Below are 24,488 nucleotides of genomic sequence, written 5' to 3' on the forward strand. Positions count from 1 at the left end.
TGTGATCAGCCGGATGCAACATAGCAACTCCTCTTCAAAGGAAATTATACCTACTTTACAGGAGGAGGAATTTGATGGGTAAACCAACAAAGTCCCTGCTGACAAATGAACCTACAACTTTGGGGGTGAGGCGTCCAAGTCGATGCCCACCGTGCTACATGCCGCCCTAGCAGTGTGTGGCTCAGTGGGTTTGGGATCCGTGCCCACGTCCTGAAGGTTGTGAGTTCAAATCTTGTAGCCAGCAGCATAACTATCACTGTTAGTGCCACAATCACAACCCTTAACCCCAACTACCGCAAAGATGTTTGAAACTCAGTTTTGATCCATTTACATCATAGACACCTGCTAAATAAATATCAGCCATGACAGTCTACCATTGTCATCTAGAATATCATCATAGAGTGGCAAACCTTTTGTAAACATAAGAATTGTAAACGGGTCACAGATGGCTCCTTAAGTTGATAAAAACGACATTTATAAACAAGGGATCAGATCATTCTTCTACAAACACTGGCATAGATTAAACGGTTTAATCAGTAGAAATCTGTGCAATATTCCTCATGTAAACAAATGCAGCATTTTGCCTGCAGACATACCCAAAAAGTTGCCTAGTGATTTATGTAAAAATAGATTTTTTTTTGTTAAATTAACAAAGGAACATAAAAAAAAATCACCGTGGAAGAAAAACAAAACCAAACTGATAACCCAAGCAGACATAAATAATTTCCAGATATACATCTCGGGTGTCAGCAGCCCATCGTGAAACAGTCTGTTCCGGAAGCATCAGGAGTCCTCCTGGGTGCTGAGGTCATGCTTTGCCCTTTAGGGGGCGCCGTCGTCCCCCCGTGGCTCCAGAAGCACCTCCTCCCTCATGGAAGCCATGAGGACCTTGAGCAGGGCGTTTTCGGTGATCAGGTTCTGCGAGGCGTCGGCCAGCGCCTGCAGCTTTCCGGCGGCGTCCAGGAGCTGCCGGTTCTTCTCGCGGTATAGCTCCTCTAGGTGGCGCCCTCGCTCGCGCAGCTCGGCGTTGCGCGACTCCAGGTCCCGCGCGTGCAGTGCCAGCCTCCGCTTCTCCTGCCACAGCTGGGACAGCTGCTGGGAGAGCTGCTCCCGGGCCCTCCGCAGCGCCTCCACCTCCTCCCGCAGCCGGCGGAGCTCCACCTCCAGCAGGCCGCCCCGGTCCGACCCCGCCCAGCCTCCGCGCCGCGGCACGTCACCTGCGTGACGCAGCAGGAAGCGCACCAGGTTGGGCAGCGTGATGGGGAGGTCGTCAGGGAACTTGACACTCAGGTGCTTCCTGTAAGAAGAGGTAGTCTGTACGTCAGGGGCGGGCAGTCTTATCCAGAAAGGGCCGCAGTGTGTGCGGGTTTTCGCTGCAATTCACCAATTAGATTATTAATTAGAGGACTGATTGGCTGAAGAGTCACACTCACACTTGCGTTTGAACAGCTGGCCTACAGGTTATCCCAAAAGCCTGCACACACACCGGCCCTTTGCGGATAAGGTTGCCCAGCCCTGCTGTACATGCAAGAGCTTCATGAGAACCTGTTTCAGATGAATATTCTCGCCTGTGAGGGGGGCAGCATGGTCAGGGCCTTGGGGCCCTCAGTCATCCCGACCTGGCCCCCAGAATCCATCCCATACTCAAAGGGCAAGTGTGTCAGTGAGTTTTTGTAACTACTACATTGTGGGGACCAGATTTCTCTACAATGAGATATAGAATAGTGGCCAAAAACAATTCCAATTTTTAGAGACTGCAGAGCTTCATCTATTCAACTTCAACTAATTGTCCAATATATGATATATGTAAACATTCTTTGATTACTGATGGTAACGTTTCTAAACAATCATGTATTAGTGTAAATGCCAAAACTGGTAGGTGTTTCCACTATTTGGCCACTAGTGTAAACCAGTAACGTCCAGGGACATTTTTTCAGTCCCCACAAAAATGAACCTCAATTATATAAAAATCTGTGACTGCAATCAAAAAACTAAAATTGCCAAAAGAGTTATATTTTGTTTGGTACTTATGGTTAAGGTCAGGGTTGGGATTAGGGTTTGCCTTAGAAATTAATGGAGAGTTACTAAGGTGTGTGTGTGTGTGTGTGTGTGTGTGTGTGTGTGTGTGTGTGTGTGTGTGTGTGTGTCCTGCAGCAGACTGGCATCCCATCCAGGGTGCCCCCCAGCCCGAAGATGACTGGGATTGGCTCCAAGTCCCCCTACTGTCCCAGTTGAAAGTCGTAGATGCAATTAGTTTCTGCTTTAAACAAACCTTTGGCACAAAATCATTGCTGAACCATAAAGCATATTCAGACTCTCACTCGCTCATTCACACGCCACACTCTCCTTTTTTAGTCTGTGGGGCAAGGTGGCCGGGAGTCATAGCAACCTCACAGCATCTGCCGCCATGACGACAGGCATCCTGATCAAAGACCCAAAGACCTGATCACCTCAAATCAAAGACCCAAACCGGGAATTCAGAACTAGACGTCATACTCTGTGGCAAACCTGCTTGCTAATGCTTAGTGTACTTAATAATGAGGCCACTTTCTTACGGAGGAGATGCTGGAATTAAGCTGACGATAGGAAGACCTTACTGTAGAGCAGGACTATGCAAATCAAAGTTCTCAAGGTCCCAACCCTACTGATTTTCAAGCCTTCCTTCACCTGTTTGGTCAGAGGCTTCACACCTGGCTATCAGAATCAATAATTATTAAATAACTACCTGAATTGAAAACAAGGCTTAGATATGGAATCGAGGTCCAGAGCTGAACAGCCCTGCTGTAGAGCATCACTTAGAGGTCAGAGAAAATGGAAAGAGCGTTTCACCTGTCCCTGGGGAAGAGCAGGAAGACTGGGAAGTGGTCCACCATAAATTCCCAAGGCAGATCGTTCTGAGCGACGTTGACTCTGCATTGGGGAGAGACTTGGCATTAAACAGTGTTCAAAGTATCAAGCTAAAGGCACAAAGGTTCACTTCTCAGTTTGCCACTGAACTGCAAGCCATATGATCAGAAATTCCCGCATCCTCCCATCTTGCAGAGCCTTCCCTCTTACCGGGCTACTGTAAACTTCTCGTTTCCCCGGAACAGCTGTGCGAGCTGGATGAGGACGTGGTTGAGGACTGTGCAAAAGCCACACCAGTGTGTGTAGTAGAAGAGGAGCACGTCCTGGGTGACAGAGGAGACAGAGAGGAGACGTCGGCATTCACACCAGCAGACATGCTCACGGTGGCGGTTTGGGAACATCAGCTCACACGCGGGATTAAACACAATTCAAAACGAGAGGTCACTGATTTTAGGGTCTCCGAGAGCCTGAGAGAGAAATTTTTCCACAAACCATTTGAAGTCATGAATCACACCAGAACTTCTGCTCAGCATAAATATCTATGCGAACCAAAAATAGTGCTAATATCTAAATATATACATGAATAATGTTTATAAAAGACAAAATCCCTTTACTCGATAGCTTTGTGTTACGATTTGCTGAATACTTAAACCGTCAGTAATGTGCAACACAGATAGATTTTAAGAACGGGGAGCTGGCTTGGGATGAAAAACGGCACGTGGTGACGGATGGATGCACCGCTGCGGCAAGACAGCCCAGGACTGCGGAGAAACAGCACGTCCTCCCTGGAGGCAGGAGGCAGAGAGAGCAGACGGCCAGGCCCAGAGCAGCGCAGTGCCGCGGGGAAGCGCTAACGGCCGTTAGCTGGTCATCTGCTGTCCTGGCAGCACAGCAACAGACAAGAAACAGACGAGACACAAGCAGGGCCGGCTAAGCTGCCTAATGGCGTATACACACAGGATCAGAGGTCACTAGGCTGCAGCACCAGCCACCCAAACATCAGTGTTTATCCAGGGCGGTCACTCTCACAGGGGACGCCCTGGACAGGATTCCAGTCCATCACAGGGGACGAGGCAGGGGACGCCCTGGACAGGATGCCAGTCCATCACATGGGACGCCCTGGACAGGATGCCAGTCCATCACAAGGTTTCCAGATAGAGTTACCGATTAAAAACGCAGCAGTCGCACCGAGGGTGACCTTGGCCCCTTGTCCTCACGTTGTTGCGTGCTGCAGAACACCGGCAACCACAGAGAGAAACAGGAAGCTGTTGCTTTTAAAGCCAGAACAAAGGAAGGATGCGAGTGAGCGTCAGCGCGGATGATTTCCTCCGTTACGACACGCCATATCCTCCTGCAGCACGGACACCCCTGGGTTGGGAAAGGATTAGAGGGAGGGGGGCGGGGTGATCGGCACTGAACCGAGGCCTGCCTGCATTCGGGTGGGTGTGTGTGTGTGGGGGGGTGCCTATGGTAGAACAGAAGGCAGAAGGGGGCAGGGAATTTAAAGAGAAACAAACTACTGGAAGATGAGGTGCCAGGAGGGGAGGCTTGGAATGTGGATGACCCTGCCCTATGAAAGGAGAGACCAAAATAATCCCAGTAGTGCAAAAACCAAACGTACCTTCTGAGGATCCATGACTGTGCTGAGGAACGAGGCTGTTGTCACTTCCCTGATTAAGGACGAGGGGGACTTTGGCACAGGGCTGCCCACCAGGTGCCGCGTCAGCGGGCTGTATGGGACGCTGAAGTTCTGTATGAAGTGATCTGGAACAAAGCCCCCGCGTGGAGGTGAACGGCAGTGCCAATGAGCCGGACACGACCAGAAACCCCGGATCCCGGCTGACGGGGTCGACTGGACCCGCAGGGGCTACTTCCCCGAGGGGCTACTTCCCCAAGGGGGCCACTTCCTGCTCTACACAGTGAAAACAGACCACCTGCAGCTAATGACTTAGTATCAGTTCCCCCGCTGGAGTTAATTTTCTGCAAACTCATGTATCAACATCCTCTTTTCCTTATTATTTAGTCACTCGCCGTTCTGGTAACTAGGCAGCATTTACAACCCTGTCAACTCTATAAAAATACTAAATCGGGCATAAAAATCCAAGCAGGCACGATGACATGTGAACGTCACAGATATCCGATCCAGGCCGAGAATTTGATGGTTAACGACTGGCGAAGGCTCACCTAGAGTGTCGCTGAGTGTGCTGTTGAGGTCCGAGATGTAATGGGTCTCTTCCGGAAGGTTCACTATGGTCAGGAAGAGGCGCCGCCCGTCGGCCCTGGGGGCCCCCAGCCGCTCGGCCAGCTTCCAGTGCAGGTGGGAGTCCAGCAGGTAGAAGCGCAGTGTTTTGTTAGTCCTGCATCTGAGACCCATGAGGCCCAGGAGAGAAGGCTCCCCGTCGGAAGGGACCCCCGAGTCTCGAGTTCGAGGCGGCGGGGGGGGAGGGAGCCCCAGGGTCTTGCAGCACGCGCTGTAGCGGCTGAACGGGCTATAAGAGGCGACGACATTGCTGCAGGCCGCACCGTGCATCATTAGGTGGGCGAAGGTGCGTCGCATGAGGTGAAAGGACTCCAGTGCTGCCCCCATGTGGTGGAAGGGACAGTGGGCAGTTCGGATGGCACTGGGCCACACGCCCGCCGATTCCTTCAGGCACAGCTCGCACACGTTATGCATGCGCGCCATGGCGTTCCAGTGAGGCAGTACCACCGTGTTGCAGCAGGGGGCGACAGAATTCTGGGTCCCCTGTAACTGCCCCATGCCATCTTGCTCCGCCCCGTCGCTGTGGTTGCAGGCGTGGTACTGCAGGGCGACTTCAGCGATCTGCAAGGACAGCACTGCCAAGTCACGCTCGCATCGATTCACGGGGCACTCGTAACCGGCAATCAGACGCCCACTTTAGTTAACGGAGATTAATTTGCAGGTCGGCACAAGATTCTATCCTGTCACAGCGCCCCCTGACTGTTTATTTTGTATCAGCATTAGTCAGTTAAACAGCAAGGAAAAAAAAAAGCTGAATTTTCTATTCCAGAGAACCTAACATAATATTTAATTTCAATGTCATGATAATAATACCCTATGATAAAAGTACAATGTCTTTGATTTAGAAGCATTATCCTTAGCTATTTGAGAAAGTGGGAATAAAAACGGCGACTGCAGCACCATCTGCAGGCTGGCAGCTGAAGTACAGTGCGAGTGTTATGGCCCAGGAAGCAGGGAGAGGCTGACTCACTTGACAGATTATTTTGGAGGAAAACTGGTTACTCATCGCATCAAAGAGGGCAAATTATGAATAATCATTACAGTGGTTTACGCAGATTTTACAGTGCTGCTTGAAACCTTGAAGACTGCTAACTTAGCTACCAAAATGTCATTTGTCACATACAAAAAAAAAAAAAACCCTGTTCCATCAAAATCAATATGCAAGATTTAAAATAAATGCGTGTCAGAGCACATATCAGCTGGCATAGTGTGAGAGACAACCAGCCAGCATGAGGATGTCTGGGTGAGCACCACCTACAGGGAGACTGCCTCATCACTGCGAAAGGCAGCCCTGAGGGCCGCGGCAAGGCACCCAGATGCGGACGTACTTCAGAAAGGCCACATGTATTAAACTTTCGCTTGAATTGAGAAATTGGAGCTTCTGCAATATAAACTTTCAAACAGCACTGTGGCTAAGCTAACATATTTTAATATTTACACTTTATTTATTTATCCAAAGCAACATAGATTTCAGAAAGCAGGGTCAGCTAGCTCCTGGAGCCATTGCGGGAGTGAAGGGGCCCTTGCTCAGGGGCCCGATAGTGACATCACTCTGCCGACCCTGGGATTTAATGAATAGAAATAAATCCTTTATTTGCCATTTGCCCAATACATTGAAATTCTTCTCTTTGCCTACTCCATCTTGCTCGCCATAGCTTAGGGGTCACAGCGCAGGGTCAGCGAACGGGGGGGAGGGGGGGGGGGGGCTCAAGGGCCCTTGAACTTGTGACTGCTCTGCTGAAGTGGGGGCTCAACCCAGTGATCTTCTGATCACGGACACAGAGACATAGCCCACTAAGCCACGAATCGCCCCCCCCCAAACAAAAGGGTTCGATGAGGGGCCCCATGACTGACCTGCCGCACCAGGGGCTGGTGGGGGGCCAGTGGGTCGAAGGGCAGGAAGGCGAGCAGCGCCGGGCCCTTGCTCAGCTCCTGCTCCAGGAGGCGGCTCTTGGCCCCATGGGGGCGGAGCCACTGCAGAACGCTCTCCCTGTTCTCGTACGCCCAGCCACAGATATTCTCCGACGTGAAGTTCCTCTCTGCCCGTGGGAAAATCTGCATGGGATCAGGCAAATAATTCAACCTGCAACCAATATGAGGGGGGGGGATTCTTATTTAGACAAAGCACTAAAAAAGGCACCCTACCCCAGCCATAGAAGCGCTATCAATGTGATCCCCCCCTCGGTATCTTTTCTCAGATTTTTCATTAAGCCCGTCAGTGTTCTTGAGTCTTTAAAACAGAACCTGAAAGGCCTGCAGCCTTTGTCAGACGCTCCCTTGCATGCTGGGAGCACCACAGCACCCCCTGCGGATTCCACTACTCACAAGCGACGTGTTGAAGTGTCGGTGCATGTAGACCGTCCCGTCTTCCTGCACCGCGATCGCTTCCGCCACCGGCTTGCTTGTCACCACTGCGAAGCGCACCACTCCCTGGAAATCTGCACCATATCCAAAATGCATACGCTTCACTCTTCGGCACACCACAGTCGTCATTGTGATATCCTATCCACCTGCCCCAGCTGCCCGAACGGGTTGACTAGCACTGACTGCAGGGCAGGCTGATACACGCGTGTGATTGCACACAACAGGCGATTTAAAGACCCCAGTCTTTGGACTGAGGGAAGAAGTTGGACCACCTGGAGAAAGGCAACACGACACAGAGGCAACATGCAAACTCCGCAGACGGGAAGCAGCAACAGATCCCCAGCACAGGAGGGGTGAGACAACATTGCCACCTATTGAGCCACCAAGTCTTGTTCAAATGCAGGGATTCCTTTAAACAGAAGAGAAAAAAGCAGCCTTTTCTAAGAGCATATTCGAGAGGAATCTCCAAATGCATGCATACCTTTGTGATCAGATAAAACTGAAATATTTTTAAACTCAGAGCCAAACTTGGCACACCAACAGTGACATCATTAATATGTCAGGTTGATTTGTGAGGCTTAGTGTCTATCAAGCCTGGAGTCCTAGTTCTTTCCCATATATTATGCTGGATTCAAACAGAACACATCAAAAATCTACAAATGCTGACTGGCAACTGCAGACCCCAAAGCAGCGGTGCGTGTGTGAACTGGCAGAGATGGACGAATGAAAGGCAGAGTTTCAGAAAGTCATCAAACCGACAGCATGTCACTTTAATCCCTGCTTGGTACATTACCGTCATTTCAGAGGTGAACAAAAACCGCCAGAAGTAAAAATAAGCAATTCAAGAATAACAGCATGACAGGCTCTCTGTCACAGAGTGAGAGTCGGTCTTCAGAGAGCAGCCTGCTGCAGAGAACCGGCATCAAACGGCATTTGTTCATCCTGACATATCTGACAGCATAATAAGATTATGATCAAATGAAAAACTTTTTTATAAAAAAAAAAGTCAAGATGTTTCATTCGAAACCAAAGTTGGTGTTGTTTTCACAACTCAAAATAACCCAGTTCAAGTTAACTCAGTATCAAACCATACTGTCAGTAAGATTAATCGATTCTCACACCTCTAACTAAACGTCGCTTAACCAAAGATTTCTAACACCAAAATCATAGGAGAATAATGCTCATGGTTTAATGCCAATCGTATACAAATACGACTTTACATATTTCATATTTTGACATGGATATTACTTTGCCAGTGTTTTTCCTAGATATTTGACTTACCTCTCTTCAAAGCCTGTAATGCTGACGTCAAGAATACGATGTATCCAGGAGGCTGTGGTGAAGCATTGAACTCAAAATAACCCACCACTCCTGGCTAAGAAAGGGGAAAAAAAGAAAAAAAACAACCATAAATACAGTAATATCCAGTTATAACGGACTTCAAGGGACCTGGCAAAACAGTCCGTTATATCAAGAGTCCGTTATATCCAGAGTTGCTGTTTGCCCAGAACACAACTACAGGACACCATCTACTCATGCCACACCTCAGCAGACACACTTGTGGTATAGATTATTATATTGTACATGTAGTAATCCAACTTTACCTGACCAGATGCGTGACTATTAATAATCCCGACTACGTATCTGCGCTGGATATCACCAGCACGCCACGCGCCTTGTAGGCGAAGCCTGCATGTCCGTTATAGCGAACAGAACTACAGCTAAAAGCGGCCCTGGGGACCAAATTGTTTGTCCGTTATAAGCGAAATTCCGTTATATGCGAGTCCGCTATATCCGATGCTTTTTCTGCATGTTCGTAAAGGCGCACGGCCGGGACCGGCGGACCTCGTCCGTTATAGACGATATTCCGTTATAAGTGAGTCCACTATAACGGGATTTTACTGTATCATCAAACAACGATTTTCCTCTTCTGGGCTACAGCTGCACATTTTTTCAGAAGAGTGAGAAATTCTCTCACGCTCCCCTGAACTTACACCAACTGCATGATTTCTAATACTGTAATGAATGATGACCTCATCATCGGGGAATCAGAGATCAGGGTCAGCCAGTGTCCCTGGAGCATTTTGGAGGTTAAGGGCCTTCAAGGGACCAACAGTGATTACTCTGCTTCCCATGGGTTTCAAACCCACAACCTTCTGAACAGAGGCACAAATCTCTCACCATAACAATAAGATACCTTTTACTTCTTAACATAATTTATACCAGAATATGGTACTGCAATGACATTGCGACATTATACAAACACTTCTTGTAGAAGCACGTGCAAATAATTCATGCAAAAAAAACAATTTGCATATCAACACCAAAGCAACCACTATAACAAATTAAAGTTCCATTGGCAGCTGCCTCCAGATTAGCGCAGTGACAGCCAGCCCTGATGGAAAGAAGCTACCAAGCTACAATTGCTCTTCACCTCATGATAAGAGAGGAAGTCTTGCAACATTGCTCGTGAAGGCAGGTATGTCAGAGGGGTGATAACCCTCCGGATGAACTTCTCCATGTAGGCGGCCATGAAGGGTCCCTTGTACTCAATAGGCCCAAACCTGTAAGACAATTTACATACTGTAAACATATACACACTCACCGTCTATACAGACAGGAAAATCATTCAAAGTTGGAGTTTCCAGCCCTCAAACCAACAGTATTCCACTGGGATGGGAGTATCGTTGGCACCCGAACATTACAGAATCACCCTGCATTGAAAAATAAAATCTGCATTCAGAATAATTAATCCACAATCCACAAAAATATACGACTTGCCCCACATTTCTGTACACATTGCAAAGCCTCCCCACACCCATTCAGCAAATTATATGTTTAAGGACCCCCCCCACCCCCACACAACAAATCGCCAGCAAAATGGATCTGGGAAATTTCTGAACAATGCAAACCGGTCTAATGTTATCAAGCGGTTGGGGACCCCTAACTTTAAGGTATCAAAATTCCTGGGTCCAGGAGGAATGCATCATTCTGAACAGCATCTCTCCTCAGACAGATGTGCAGTCCCACCTTCGGTAAAACAGGTGTATCACTGGGTACTGATAGAAGCTCTGGTTCTTTCGGCATTTTCCCTGGTTCCACCAACAGTTAACAGCTATAAATAGGACCTGCACACAGCAAGACAGTGGGAAACTCATTCAACCCATATCCATGGAGCACGGTAAAAACTAAACACAGTAAAAAAAAAAAAGAAAAAAAGATACCGCAGCGAGCTCTGACACCAAGCACACATTTCAATTTGCATAAATTACAACCATGTCATGTTTTTTTTTCAATCCAAAATCAGCATTAAGCTCACAGTACACCTACCATAGAACCATACAAATGAGCGAGGTAATATTATTATAAACCAATAACATTCTGGTTGCTGCACAGAGACCCTCAGGGACAAGGTGAGGGAAAAAAACTATTTTTTTTTCCAATTCCATAAAAGCTATCATCTGAGAAGCTGCTTTCTTACTGTTAAAATGAAGACACACTAGGAGATGGTGAGATGGTGACATTAACCAGCCATTTGGTCCCGAGACATAAAGGAGGAGGATACCTCTTTGTAAAGCTTCCTGGCGACCTGCTGGACCTCTTCCCGAGCGGCGATGGAGTGCGCACACCAGGGGGCGTAGAAGAAGATTAGGGAGATCTCAGCCGCGCTCCGTAACCGGTCCACCTGGTCCAGCTGCCCCAGGAAAAGGTCCACCACCGGAGGATCGGGCGAGAAGAAGCGGCGGGGAGGCCGTGCAGGGGCAACCACATTCTTCGCACGGCTACTTAGAGGAACGGACCAATGTCCAAATTAATAAATAACACCAGCCTCCCCAAAAAACTGAAAAGATTACACAGTAATAAAATGTAGAGTACAACCATCCATTTGGAGTATTAGATATCAAAGATTTGTTTGCTTCAGCTGAGGAATAGTACACAGTGGAGTATAACATAAAATTCATTCATAAGTACAGCAAAACTAGAGGTAAGTTACATATTGACGGTGCCTTAAGGTATCTTGCCTTTAATTCCTCTAAACACCTTAATCTGATCAGTTACAGCTTGCGTATGTGTATTATGGACAATTTGGTACGAAATCTTAACATAATATAAGAAATGTCATATTAATGGCAGATAGATAAACCGTCCCAACTGCACAGCACCAAAGTTGGGAAAAGAGAATACAGGCGGTCATGCCCCTTCTTGTCAAAGTAGCACAGATATTAAGTCGATTATTTGACAGGAAAAAGCATATAATCTACAGATTTAGGATAGTTTCCAAACGCACACAGAAAATGTATCCATTTATTTATATTATATGAACTGCTTATATTTATAGAGGTAGAGAGCTGAGCCCGATCAACACCAATATCACTGGCACAGCCACGGTTACCTCACCAACTCTTGAAATATCCAGGCTAATGTGATATTTAGCAAACACTGGACGTTTATAGCAGCAGCAATAATAATAATATGCGATGCAGCTGAAAAATACATGCAGATGTTTTCCATCCTGGCTAACCGGAGTGCTAGCAGAAGTTTCACTAAAGCGAGTGTATTCCGCACATTTCATCCATATGCCAGCAAGCTGGGCAAGTTACGATTAAAAGGCATTAAGTCAGCAATCTACCTGATTTTTCAGCGGACCCCCTAGCTCGGTGCTTACCTGCAAGTGAATTTTATAGTGACAACAAAAAGGCAGCCCAGCACGATGGCTCCACAAAGAAGATCGGGTCTTCGAGCCATCTGATTCCCCAGCTGCCGAAGTGACACCCGCAACCGGCGCAGCATTACAGACGCCTAGCCCGTCCCTTCCATTTAAACACTCAGTTTGGCACAACACCTGCACACCAGCCCACAGAGGAGGGGAAACACGGTCGGCTGAACCAGTGACCAAAACCGTGCACTGCCTGACAGCGAGCAAACCCTCCTCCGCCACGTACTCCGCGCACTTCCGCTCCCGGCGCGGCGCGTTTGCTGAAGCGGAGGCGCCTGGGTGACGCGGCCGCGCCGGCCAATGGCGTGGAGCCGCGGAGCTGGTTAGGAAACTGTTAGGAAAAGTTAACTGTTCATTAGCTACTGTAATGCGACGTGTGAAATTCTCTACAAATCATGCCTACTTAATTGAGAAGCAGTCCTGGACCCTGTACGAAATACGAAAATGGCAATGTTCAAAAATCTGTTCAAAAGCAAAGGTTTCCATCAAGTGATTTTTAAATTATTGTTTGTATGTTATATGAATAAAGTTTAAACAGACGAGTCGACGCTTTACAGTATGCGATAATAACTGGGTAGAAGTATATTTGAAAGTAGCTTGCGGTACCCAAACTATGCTATAATTATGTCAATAAACATCCATTTATGCTTTTTAAGGACAAAAACATTTACATTTGATTGTGGTGGAGGTGTAATAATCAATTGACAGTATAGTTAAAATCAAAGTATAATAAAATGAAATTCTCAAATGAAGGTATTGCTGATAAAATGCATTACTGGTCAACATACAGCACTGTGCGAAAGGGTCAGGCACCGCGGTGCGGTAAAGGGGGTTTCGTCACATTTAATGAAATGCCATGTAGATATTTGCATCGCCTGTTAGAGCGGCACAGTGGTGCGGTGGGTTGCGCTGTCGCCACACACCGCCTTTGTGTGTGTGTGTGTGTGCGCGCGCGCGCGCGTTCGTGGCTTTTCGGCGGTCTTCGGATTCCTTCCATTGTGCAGAAACATGCAACTCAAATGCTATAAATAAAAAAAATAAAAAAGCAAAACATCTTCCTTCTCTACGTTTCTTCTCGATTCCTCTTCGTTCTATATCTTGTCCGGAGATGCAGTCAGATGTCCTTTTTTCATTTGGCGACCTCCATGTGATGCTATTGGTCTGCAGCGGTACGTGTGACAGTACATGATTAACTAAAGAAAGAGACGCTAGGATAAAACACAATAAACAAACAAGCAAATGAATAAATAAATTAACTAAATATTGCATATCATGTAAAAGTGTGACAAAAGTTCCTTAGTAAAAATTATATATTTTTTCCATTGGCAAATACACTTCAGTAGATCTGAAAAATACATTACTAGCAGAAATATTCATAAACCTTTAAATTCTTCTTTGAATAAATAAGGTAACAATGCAGCTTAATTGTTCCTGCCCAACTTTAAATGATGGATACCGAGTCAAGCAACTTTCAGACAGATTTAATTAATTTGATTACTATCCATTCAAATTATTAAATTAGATGGAAAACAATTGGAATTGTTTCAAATCAACATCTTTTGACTAAAGTAATCTCCCGTTCATGCATTATTATTAATATATCTCAATTCCATGGATGTGTGTGTATATATACATGCATACATACATACACACACATATTAGGATTGGCTGTGATTACAGAGCGTGTGGAGGAATCTCTACCCAAAGCCCCCAAATCACTGGTACCGCCTCCGTTTTGAGGGCTGTACTCATGATACCTTTATAAAAGTCATGCAGGAGGTTTTTGTATATCCTCGGTGCACGAAAGGCTTGAACAGGTTAGAAATCCATCCGTGGTGCATATCTTTGGGAAAGCCATGTCTGTCCTTTCTCTCCTATTCCTGTTGCTGTCTGGTAAGTATTTACTAATGTTCTAGCACTAAATCAAAGTGTATAAAGCTGTATAAATGTCCGCGTCTGTACCACGTAATGTATTGCTAATAAGATCATCCTTCCGTGCATATGATCATTAATCTTGTAGGTACTTCACCAGTGCCTTTACGTCCCAAGTAAAATTGAATTGGTTTGGTTGTATTCCACTATTCGCCTAAGATTTGCCATAAACCTCTATCAAGAAAACATACGTTGTGCACACATCTCTTTGCGATTAGATTTTGTAAACGTCAGACATCTTATTGATGTACCTTTTTGTTATTTCATTTTACGTAAAAGCTAAAATGGATGTTTTACAGTATTTATAAAATTACAAATAAAAAGAAGTTCCAGAAAATCTATAGTATTTCCTGTTATCGTAATATTGTAAATCTGTAATATTTAATTGTTATTATTTGCACCGATTGCAGTGTGCACCGCGTCCTTCACTCCCGCGAGGTCCGGGCGGAGTAGAAGAGGTCTGCTGGAACTTGATGGAATCGTTAAGTGTGGTACTGGGAGATCTTCTCTGGCCTACATCATGTACGGCTGCTACTGTGGCCTGGGGGGGCAGGGCTGGCCCAGGGACAAAGCAGACTGGTAAGACAGACACACAACCCGAGTAACACGTCTGTATTTCATATGGGTGACCATAATGCTATATTGGCCTTAAAAGGTATATGGGGTCTGTGACGTTAGGCGTGGCCTCACACTGGCGACTTTGCCTTTTTAATTAAGTCCTGGGCAAAGAAAGGTGCAAGCCTTTGAAGTTTGCTTGCAGCTTCAATGTGTAATTAATGATTATTCTTTATATACTAGACACCAAAACACGTCACAACCATATACGTCACAAACACCGCTTTCTGACAAAATGTTCTATTGAGCACAATAACTCCAGCAAGCCAATTAACCGTGCACAATCATATAATATCAGCAATGTGCTTCGGAGGAATAAACACTGGAATAGTTAAGCATCTGTGTGGCATAAATATGCAGCTGCCTAGCTAGTATAAAGTTAAGCTGAGCCTCTCATTTCACAAATGAGCTGGTGCAACATAGCTTCCTAAATGGATGGTTTGTTTGATAATATTATATTTCTGTGCTGGAGTGATTGTAGACTAAGATGGGAGTTTCACTGAGACAGATTCAACAACCGTATGTTTACCTTTCATGCATCCATTAAAAATGCTCTCAAGCAATTCGTAAATATTTATTTAGTTTTCTCCGAGGGTTGAGATGACTATTCTATTCTGAAGTAATCATCAAGTTTAGGGCATTCATTCAGTACAATTATTCAGAGTTTTATATATAAAATTTAATTATTAATGCTGTTTAAATTCAGGGCTGACAGCCACAGAAGCATAATAAAAATTAAAATGAAACTGAGCTGGTAAGAATTTTCATTTTAAACACCGGATGAGATCATTATATCATAAAGTCTTTCGTATGTATACCTTGTTCCCCAAAGGTGCTGCCACAGACACGACTGCTGTTACGAGAAGGCAGAGAGGGCCGGATGCCAGGCCCAGGCACAGAAGTCCCCCTGGGCTTGCGAGACCATCTTCTGCGGTACCTACTCTATGTTCCCGACGTGCAGATATCAGTGCAATGTGGAAAAATCCCAGATTAATGAGGGACACAAAGAATGCTGTATGCAAATGTAGTATGGAATGCTAGTTACAATTTAACCCACTGTTTAAAATATACCAGTTGGTTTTGTTGCTTTAACAAAAGGTACCAACTGTGGTTGGACTGGGATTCAAAATTAGCCTTGGACTTTGGGACTCCCCACTGCCCCTGGATAATTTTCCCAGGCTCGGGGGGGGGGGGGGGGGGGGGGACAACTTTCAGGGGCACAGACACCAGTGGGGGTACATGAATGCGGATAATGGTAGCTTTGGTTTGGAGAAAGGTGTGGCATTTGGTGGAAATTTTCAGGGATGGGGTCGTGTCCTTGTGCAGCCCTGCATAGGTGCCCATATATGCTGAGGTTTTACAAAGGTTAACATAAAACCTGTTTCCGCTCATTCTAGAATCGCTGAAGGACAAGTGTGAGAAGATGCTGTGCAGGTGTGACAGGGACGTAGCTAAATGCTTGAGAAAAGCACCCTTCATTCCCGACTATGCCGTGTGGCCCGACTTCCTCTGTGGATTTGAGTACCCAACGTGCAATTATTACTGAACCAATGAACGCATTTCATGTTGCAGTATCGCTGCCTCGCTTGATACTTATTAAAAGCGATATTTGGAGATAAACACACACAGAAACCACAAGATGGGGTGTGAAAAGCAGCAACTTTTTTGTCATCTTTGTTTTCAACCTATTGCAAACGCCCAGTGGAGATTCCAGTTCTTCCAGAATTTTTGGTCACAAACTGGTTTTGACCAAATAAATGATGCAGAACATTCTATATCAAGTACCATCTTTCAAACGGGGTGTCATATTTTCAGACTGTTTTTTTTTTTTACTTGCAATTAAAACCAAAGTTTGTCTTTTTTCAGTTATGATTTGTACAAGGCAAGCTATATTTGCTGTCTGGACTGTCACACTTCAGACTGAAATAGGGACCGATTTAGACACATTTGGTTTTAGCCGCTGATTCACTTCCAGGTTGTAGTTCCTGGAGGCCTCACATGACGCGTGTCTCCTCTAGCAGGTCTATCATTCTTGGCTGAGTTGGTCTTAAAATACTTAACATACTTTTTGTGGCCTTGTACCATTGATTTTGTCAAACTGCTTTTTATGAGTTTCTGTAAAACAAGTAACCAATCAGAGAGCTAATGTCTATGTCATATCAAAATATGACCAATGCTTATGCTACATGACAGAACAAAGACAAGCCACTATATCTTTAAAAATACCATATTGCAGTAACTTTTGCTATCCCGTAAGAGCCAAGTAAAGCTCAATAAAAACTACAGATTTTTAAATTAAAAAGTACATTTTTTTTTTTTTTTTAGAAAAAATGTTTTTATTAATGATTCCTAAACCTTATTCATTTTTGTCCAGGAGCATGAATAAGTCACAGTTATAACAAAGTGCAAGAATAATTAAAAGGTCAAAAAGAAAAAAAAATAATAAAATTAATACAGATTTAAATCAGGCTGAGGACCAATCACCCCCCCAAACAATTTCAGCTTTTGGTAAACATATTCCATGCCTTTGAAAATAAAACTTACTGTATAAAAGAAGCCACCTGAAACAAACTAAATACAGCATATAAACCATGGGAGGAAAACTCAGAATGGAAGCATGGAATAATCGGCACAGTCTAGACTTAGTATGTCTCTCTTATTGCGATAAAACTTTTGCATAAAAGCTGAGAGAACAATTGTCTCGCTTTCGGTGTTCATCGTAACGGCACAAGCTGTGAAATAGAATGCACACTCCCGGTCTGCTCATGACGTAACCCCCTTTCAAAATAAGTATGGCTCCTTTGATCCCATAGAAAAAAAGAAAAGAAAAGCTTGTTGCCAGTCAAAGTATATGAATATCACAATAACGAGTGATGTTTACAATTTCGGTGGACTTCATACTACCCTGACTTTGTCAGCATCACGGTGGGCGACGTCCGACTCTGCGTTTTGTTTGTCAAAGGCGCCCTGCCGATAAATACCCTTTAGCTAGTTTCACATACCTGTTTTCGGCTAACGTGGTACTGCCCGAAAGGCCGAGTCCATAATGTGTAAGCTGATCTTGGCGGGTGGCGCTGTAGGACAGCCCTAGCCTTTGCGGGTATTATTTTTATGGCACTTGAGTTTCTGGACGGAGGACCTGCTGGACAACCTGCTCAATATTTATGATGGGGTTGAAGTACAAGGCCCAGTAGAACAAGCAGTTACAGGCAAACTGAGGAATGACTGGCCAGAAGATGGCGACACTGAACCCTTTTATGGACACCTTCCAGAAATGGCTCCACATTTTCTGAGGGAGAATCCTGGAAGAGAAAGTAGTAATCTGTCAAAAGCTGTTGTTTAAGTTTCAATTAAACAATTACAAGGACTCGGAGTAAACATACACTAGTGGCCAAAATTGTGGAAACACTTCCAATTTTTAGACATTTCAGGACTTTATTCTAGTTACTCCAGTTGCTTAACCATCCAATGAATGAAATTGGTAACATTGTTGGATTGTTTGTAAACATCACCGTGAATATTTATGTAGTCATTTTTTAAATGTAATGCCAAACACTTTGCCCACAATACTGGCCACTAGTGTAAAATGTTCTAACACGTGTTATGTAAAAGTTATCGAAATTTCTACTACATTTTAAATATAAAATAAAACCAAGAAAATTCGCCTCCAGCGATCCCTGCTGGGCCCCAAGAAGTACCTCAGCTCCGACCGGATCCAGAGCCTATACAGAGCACAGCCCTCCAGCACCGACAGAAGCATGGAGTTGATGATGATGAACCGCGACGTCCAGTAGTGAACACCTAGCCAGTCCCAGGCAAACTCCGCTATCAACTGGTAGGGCAGCAAGGAGTATTTCACCAGGAATTCAGTCCACTGCTTCCAGCTAGGGTTCTCGTTCTGCAGAAACAGAAAACAAAGAAAAATACTAGACTGACAAATATTACAGCTAGCTCCTAATAAATAATCCATGTACACACCTACGCAATTGTATTACATGTTTTCATTTCCCAATAGCCTGCCTGCAGGGCATTATTCAAGAAGCAACTTTTACCCCAGTTGAGTTATTCTCCGTGAACCAATCGAAAGATCCCCTTACGAAAGTTCTAGACATGAAAACATCCTCTTGCGGTTCCTCACTCTGCTCCGGGCAGCAGGTATGTATGAAAGGCAGGAAGGTGTCAGTGTAATCGAACAGGTAGAGGTACAGGATGGTGAGCCTTGGAGAGCTCTTCAGGGCATACAGCAGGAACAGGGATTTCCCAGCATTGACTGCCTTAAACGAGAAAACCGCAGACAGAGCTGTTAGGGAGATGCTTGTGTCACTCTCGTTAATCAAGGCCTACATTATATGTCACATAAATATCAGATGACTACAGAGCAGTTCAAGCAGCACTTCTATGTATGTATGTATTCATAACGGTGCTTGTTCGATTTGTTATGGAATTAAGACCAGGATATAGTAAATACGCCGGTAAATAGGCCAGTGATGTGGTTTCCAGCACCGCCGACAGCCCAAGCTGACCTTGTATTCCCAGAGATTCTGCGGCGGCTTCACACCCAGGGATTTGACACGCTCCAGCTCGGCCAGTACAGCCTTACGGTGCGTCTGGTTCTCGATCCCATATGGATTCTTGGAAAGCTCCTCATCTCCAAGCATGATCAGGAGTCTATCAAGCAGCAAAGCCACGCAAGTCTATTTGCGCTGGGCAGCTCACACCATCGGCTGAAACACAATAATAATTTGAGGGCAGCTGCTCGGAATTAGTCAAGAATGACATACCTGCCGTTGACTTGCTCTCTTAGAAAGTGATCCTTGTACAGCGAAGCCCAAGGTCCCAGGTTTTCCAACCAGAGGATGACCTCCTCAGAGGTCCATTTCGTCACAGGCTTGTGGACCAAGAGATCGTGTTCGGCATCTCGGCTGCTCCAGTGGTACACCAGCAGCATGACCTACCAGCGGGAAGCGAGGGACCGCGGGTGAAATACGTGCCGACCAGAATCTGAAACGGACTTCGATGAAGAGCCGATGAGGTCAACACGAGCAAAAAAATGGAAACCACGGAGGAGGTCCTAAAAAACGCTTACAGCCACACAAGTGAGGGCGGTGAGGACCCCAGAGAAGAAGTCATTTCCACCAGCGCCTCTCCTTGGGGTGTTCAGCACAGGCCCTCTGGAGACCTGCTCATCTCCATACCTCTGGAAGGCAAGCAGGCTACGCACAATTTTGGGGTTATTCTGGATCTCTTCTCGTCTTTTCTGAACTACTCTGGAAAATAACTTCTCAGTTGCATCCCTGTGAGACAAGAGAACAAATTCAAAACTTTTACACTGGAGCAGACAACTGAAGAGCAAAATTTCCAAAACCCACTGAAAACATCTTTTGCTTCTCAGGTGAGACCGCCAATCACCGACAGTCAGGCTTCCTCATATGTTGCGCTACTGGGAACCAAAACTCACTCAGTTTTCATCCAATTCAACAAAGAACTTTTGTTACATTGTCTAAACTAAGTCCACAGCATTTCTCTTGAAAATGTATGTTGTGGACTGAGTTTTGGAAATTTGTTCTTCAATCCTTAAAATCAAAATACAGCTACATTTAAATAAAATAATAAAAGGAATTAGAACTAAAATGCTGTGACAAAATCATCCCCCCTGACAACTCAAATAGCCCTGAAATCATTCTACTGGGGGGGTCACTACATCTTTGCTGACCACTTTTTTATCTGAAACAAGACTGCACTTTCAAATGCTGAGAAACTCTCCTGTGTGGCACCAAGCAGGTACCAGTACTGTTAACTGTCATCTAGAATTTGTTCATTACAGGGAACCTACACTCTCAACTTTATGTAAGGACAGTCTTAAAAATGTCAGCGAAGGGCTACCAAGCTATTTTAAAACTACGAAAACTAAAGTTTACTAAATCATTACAATAAGTTACGAAAATGCATTGGGGTGTTCAAAAACAGTTTCAACTCATGGCAGATTTTTCTAACCCTTAAGTACATTGATAAATACAATTGTATTGCATTCCCACCTCAGTAAAATGTTGACTCTGGGAAATCCCTCCCACCTCTCCCTACACTCTGGACACTCGTTTTTCCTGGAGGATTCCCACCAGAGGGCCAGGCAGTGCCGACAGAAACTGTGCCCGCAGTTAAGGGTTGTGGGGTTGATCAGGATGTCGTAACAGCAGTGACAGGAAAACTCATGCTCAGTTATCTCGCTGCTTGAAGCCAGGGGACAAGGGTCAGAATGATCCAAGGGGTCAGTATGGACACCGCCCTTCATTGGAGAACTCGTCATTCGTCCCTTAGTAGACAAAATCCTCACTGATTAACTCTGTGAAGAGAAAATAAAGAGAAAGCTATTTGTGATGCAGAGGATCCAAAGAGTGATACAATATTGTGGGAATTAGATTATTATGGGAGAGCTTGTTATATTATATAGTAATATGCATACATTTCCGCAAGCCTCTAACAGCTGAAAGTATCAAGTGTCACGTGAAGCATCTAAATCGGTTATAATGACTTGCAAAAATCTAAAACGGAAGCAACAAGCCATTGCGCGCTCGGTTTCACGGACGCCGAGCCGCGAAGTTTACGGGCGCCCGGTTCCGGTCCGGGCTCGTCGTAATAAAGCAGGATCGGCGGCCCGCTTCCCGGCGACGGCTCCCAAACCCAGGAGCTACTGCGAACGGCACTTGGCGGCCATTGATCGGTCCAAAGACGGCTTGCCACACGGGCAAACAATCTGCGATCAAACCTGGATCCAGGAAAGGCACCCGGATGTCAGGAAAATGTGTATTTTAATACGAGTCAAGATGAACGCGGAAAATGCCTACAATACCGATTGATCAATAAATAATAAAAAGCAAATACAGTTATTTACTAGAAGATCAGGCAATCGACTTCGGATATATGAAGAACATAAATAAAACACCGACAGACACTAATAACCAGTCCGCAGCAGCACAGTAATGCGTCCACGTTGCCTGCCGATCTGCGCACCTTAACTACCCGCACGGCCCCCGGTAATTAACCACCTAACACCATATTTGCTCCTTTCTTTTCCTACCTTCGATATTTTCCTCCCCTATGTGGCCGACTGCATTGTAAACACAGCGCAGCCCGCCGATGTCGGACCTAGAGAGCCAGTTAGATGGCGAGCCGGCCACCCCGCTGGACCAGAGCGCCCTAATGCCCGTCCTACGCCCGCCGACCTCTACCTGCCTGGCTGCGCAGGTCGCACCGCCGGCCGGGGAGTCGCGCTCGCCGCCGCCGCCACCGCGGTTATCCTCCTCGGCCTGGAAGCGCATTGAGCCTACAGGCTCTGGATCATTTCCCCCAGTGTAGTGCATGATAGGCTTTACGTGGTTTACGGTGGTCGAAACTGATCTCGAATCAGTGCTTAGCCCCCCCCCCAAAAAGAAAAAAACATTTAAGTGTTACACTTTATTGATTTTGTGTATTTTGCACACGTTTTATTATTTACATAATTATAGGTAGTGGGTGGGAATTATTTAAGTTTAATCTTTTTTGTTTTTCTGCACCAGCGTCAGGAACCCTGGAGTAGCACGCTTTCAGACTCTGAATATCAACCTAAAAGGAACTACATAAAATGCGTTGGGGCAATTTGCAATCCCTACAGACTACTTACAAGATAATACAACTATACTTACATGTAAATGTGTGTGCAAAATTGTGTAGAAAATCTCACTCGATCCAGCCAGATGACCAAAGAATTGGCATCACAGTTTATGCAAACAATTAACTAATTATCATAAAACGTCAAATAGGCTTAACTTAATTTATCCATTTCTGAAACTTCATATAAGTAACTGATGACACTGGTGCATCCTCCGGTCCTGAGTAAAGACGGCAGCGTTTTTGATATTTATCAGACATTAACACACACACCTTAACCTTAAATTAACCGTAATCGCAACCCTAATGTCAAACCCTTACCCTATACCGAACTCAAATAGCAACTTCAACCACAGTACGGGCAGCAGAACAGGATAGCTCGTGCATCTTGTCTTCTGCAGGGGGATTCACCCCTTTTTTTCGGGGGAAAAACCTGTGGGAAACAGTTTTTCTCTAATCTAATACTAACCCTACGCCTAGGGTGGCATACATGTTCCCCCCACCCCCGTATATATAATGAAAAATTCCGCTGTAAGTTAATATTAAAATATGAGTATATAATGAAAAACTCCGCTGTAGGTTAATATTAAAATATGACTAAATGATTACTAACTTAGGGGTTGGCAATCTTTGCGCTAACCCTTTATGTCAAGAAAAAATTAAAATTCTTGGCAGCATATTTACAACCACCAGAGGGTACTAGTGGATTTTCAATATATTTTCATTCATATCACTATGCCTGGTGTTTTTCAGATTTAATAAAAAAAATAAAATAAAATACTACTTACTTAGTTTGACAATCATTTTTATACTTTTATAGTACTGTACACAATATTAATTACTGATAAATGACAATGATTAATTACTGATAAATATGATAGTGATCTTTGCATGATTGTACTAGTCTGTAAGTACTGTATATTTACACATGTTCTGTTAGTGATTTTGGACATTTCAGTGCTTACGTATTTCAGTAATCGCAAAATGGACATTATCGCTTATCAAACAGCTGCAGACCATATTCAAGGGCCAACTATGTTTGTCCTGTAGAGTTAAGAATTTCTTTGCTATTCATATTAAACATTCTTTTGGTCAAAACACTTATTGCCAAAATAGTATCCTGAAAGGAATGCAAAAGCTAAACTATGAATAAACAACACTTCCTGTTACAGGACTATAATCTGACTTCACTTGTTAATAAATTATAGCTTCTGAAAACATGGCTTATCCATTGCATCTTATTTAGGCTTTTGTGGTACCTCTCTGGCGGAGCACAAAGGCTGAACACATATGCAGCATATTGATTGTATGATTTTTTTCAGTCAGGCACAAGCTTTGACCACACAACTCTTTGAGCCCCTGCCAGAAAGTAAAAGACAGTTTTGTCTCTCACAAGAAACAGCTCACATGGCATTGCAAGGTTAATTGCAACATCTATAAACAAACAAACTACCAAGTTAAAAGCCTGCACACAAAAAGCTCAGCGTTTGTTAAATGTGGCGTCTTGTTTGTGTGACAGACTGGAGTTGCTTGTTTTATTTTTCACAAAGCAGACATTCTGGCATCCTTAGATTGGAAATATGTCAGTAGTAGTCAAGATGCTTAATAACAATGTCAATAATGTGTGTATGTTGAGCAGAGAATGTCCTAGATATTTTTATTTATGTTGGTCCTGAACAAACTTTGAAATATGAAGAAAATAATTGTCTGCTTTAGATATTCATGTCGGAGTTCCTTCTGGTAGGAATAAGGAATTCCTTCCTCAAGGAAACTGAATTTATTATCTTAAGAAAGGTATGTTTATCTTTTAAAAGATTTTAGATACCAGGTGCTCTAACTGGATTGTACGATGAACACATTTCAGCTGTAATTCTGGTCCTTGTGAAATAGAAATGGAAAAGATACTGTTGTCACATATTGTTGACTACAGCAATAACTGTCTGTCCACAGCACAAGTCACATTCACACAACACATCATCTTCCCCAGAATGGATGACATTTCAATGCTCTCACGGATTCACAGCTCAGTGTTCAGCATTCATCCCTGCCCAGTAGTTTTTTGAAGATTAATTTCTAGAAATGCCAGTGTTGACAGCTCTGCATTTGTGC

General features: G+C 44.7%; 3 protein-coding genes across 8 annotated transcripts; 1 reads left to right on the top strand and 2 right to left on the bottom strand.

Annotated features, from left to right (window-relative positions):
- Positions 1–453: 453 nt before the first annotated feature.
- txndc11 (thioredoxin domain containing 11) lies at positions 454–12,853 on the bottom strand. 3 transcript variants are annotated; one of them, XM_023815086.2, is made up of 12 exons: positions 12,138–12,853; positions 11,037–11,256; positions 10,502–10,599; positions 9,906–10,035; positions 8,753–8,846; positions 7,433–7,545; positions 6,962–7,162; positions 5,032–5,668; positions 4,469–4,611; positions 3,058–3,170; positions 2,830–2,910; positions 454–1,297 (listed from the first exon to the last, which is right to left on the bottom strand). In XM_023815086.2, the coding sequence occupies exons 1-12, from the start codon at positions 12,260–12,262 to the stop codon at positions 823–825; spliced, it is 2,430 nt and encodes an 809-aa protein (XP_023670854.2). In that variant the 5' UTR covers positions 12,263–12,853; the 3' UTR covers positions 454–822. The 3 variants fall into 3 exon arrangements, with proteins under 3 accessions (XP_023670854.2, XP_023670855.2, XP_023670856.2); XM_023815087.2 differs by having other exon boundaries at positions 11,037–11,253; positions 12,138–12,850; XM_023815088.2 differs by lacking the exons at positions 11,037–11,256; positions 12,138–12,853 and having other exon boundaries at positions 9,906–10,185.
- A 914-nt stretch (positions 12,854–13,767) lies between these two features.
- Positions 13,768–16,428, top strand: LOC111845574 (phospholipase A2-like). Its single transcript, XM_023815089.2, has 4 exons — positions 13,768–14,081; positions 14,531–14,699; positions 15,568–15,668; positions 16,133–16,428. The coding sequence occupies exons 1-4, from the start codon at positions 14,045–14,047 to the stop codon at positions 16,279–16,281; spliced, it is 456 nt and encodes a 151-aa protein (XP_023670857.1). The 5' UTR covers positions 13,768–14,044; the 3' UTR covers positions 16,282–16,428.
- A 627-nt stretch (positions 16,429–17,055) lies between these two features.
- Positions 17,056–22,621, bottom strand: LOC111845513 (bifunctional apoptosis regulator). 4 transcript variants are annotated; one of them, XM_023814989.2, is made up of 8 exons: positions 22,415–22,621; positions 20,771–21,075; positions 19,822–20,029; positions 19,517–19,686; positions 19,259–19,403; positions 18,833–19,009; positions 18,434–18,633; positions 17,056–18,037 (listed from the first exon to the last, which is right to left on the bottom strand). In XM_023814989.2, the coding sequence occupies exons 2-8, from the start codon at positions 21,037–21,039 to the stop codon at positions 17,845–17,847; spliced, it is 1,362 nt and encodes a 453-aa protein (XP_023670757.1). In that variant the 5' UTR covers positions 21,040–21,075; positions 22,415–22,621; the 3' UTR covers positions 17,056–17,844. The 4 variants fall into 4 exon arrangements, with proteins under 4 accessions (XP_023670757.1, XP_023670756.1, XP_023670755.1 ...); XM_023814988.2 differs by lacking the exon at positions 22,415–22,621 and adding an exon at positions 21,966–22,145; XM_023814987.2 differs by lacking the exon at positions 22,415–22,621 and adding an exon at positions 21,962–22,145.
- Between the last annotated feature and the right edge of the window lie 1,867 nt (positions 22,622–24,488).

The sequence above is a fragment of the Paramormyrops kingsleyae genome, chromosome 5 (assembly GCF_048594095.1).
Source record: "Paramormyrops kingsleyae isolate MSU_618 chromosome 5, PKINGS_0.4, whole genome shotgun sequence".
NCBI classification, from domain to species: domain Eukaryota; kingdom Metazoa; phylum Chordata; class Actinopteri; order Osteoglossiformes; family Mormyridae; genus Paramormyrops; species Paramormyrops kingsleyae.